The following is a 1102-nucleotide window of genomic DNA, read 5'->3' as shown; positions in this document are numbered from 1 at the left end:
TTTATTTTCTCACAGTTCTGGAGACTGAAAGTCCAGGATCAAGGTCTGGCTGGGTAGGTTTCTTGTGAAAGCTATCTTCCTGGCTTGCAGAGAGCCACCTTCTCACTGTGTCCTCATGTAGCACTCTGGTGTCTCTTCTCCTAAGGACACTAACTCTTCTGGGTCAGAGCACCAGCCGTATCACCTCCTTAACCTTATTACTTCCATAGAGATTCCAGCCACAGGAACCTCATCGGGCTTCAACATATACATTCTAAGGCATTGGTTCTCAACCTTCCTAATGCCGCGACCCTTTAATACAGTTCCTCATGTTGTGGTGACCCCCAACCATAAAATTATTTTCGTTGCTACTTCATAACTGTAATTTTGCTACTGTTATGAATCATAATGTAAATATCTGATATGCAGGATGTATTTTCATTGTTACAAATTGAACATAATTAAAGCATAGTGATTAATCACAAAAACAATATGTAATTATATATGTGTTTTCCGATGGTCTTAGGCGACCCCTGTGAAAAGGTCGTTCGACCGCCAAAGGGGTCACGACCCACAGGTTGAGAACCACTGTTCTAAGGGGACACAGACATTCAGTCCTTAAAATGCTCAATAAAATTTAGTTAAGTGACTAATGTGGTCCTCTTCTTTTTGCAACAAGGCACTTTGTAAGAGTTGCTTCTGACAGTTTTCTTTAAACACAACACACTTTTTTTTGCTTTGTTTTCATTCTCTACTCTGAAACTAGAAAAAAAGGATGAAGATCGATGTATCTAAAAGACTGATGTAAAAAATAAAAGATCAATAAAGGACTGGATAGGAAAGAGAGGTAAAAGAAACAGGCACAGTATTAACTTAGGAAACGGACTTGATCTTATTCCTTTACTCCAGCATCTATAGGGCCTTGCATATAGAAAGCTCTCAGTAAGCAGGTGTTTGATGAATGAAAGAAGAGAAAGGATGGAAGAGAAGCATGGAAGAAAAAAGAATAGAAATAAGAGGAAAGTGAGCAGAATATGCAAAAAATAAACAACTGCATTTCTGTTGTTGTTGGTAAATGTTGCCCTGGATACCATAAATCCAAGCAAGCAAAATTAAGTCCGCT

At 38.7% G+C, this 1102-nt stretch overlaps 1 protein-coding gene across 1 annotated transcript in view; it reads right to left on the bottom strand.

The window, feature by feature from the left end:
• The window catches only part of NDUFA5 (NADH:ubiquinone oxidoreductase subunit A5), a 32943-nt gene that overhangs the window by 7992 nt on the left and 23849 nt on the right, over positions 1 to 1102 (bottom strand). The window contains exon 2 of the mRNA XM_023755321.1: positions 14 to 158. Coding sequence (XP_023611089.1) covers positions 14 to 158 — 145 coding nt within the window. The remainder of the gene's footprint in view (positions 1 to 13; positions 159 to 1102) is intronic.

Source organism: Myotis lucifugus, unplaced genomic scaffold (assembly GCF_000147115.1).
Source record: "Myotis lucifugus unplaced genomic scaffold, Myoluc2.0 scaffold_73, whole genome shotgun sequence".
NCBI classification, from domain to species: Eukaryota; Metazoa; Chordata; class Mammalia; order Chiroptera; family Vespertilionidae; genus Myotis; species Myotis lucifugus.
The sequence above is the reverse complement of the archived record's forward strand: the minus strand, read 5'-3'. Positions and strand labels throughout refer to the sequence as shown.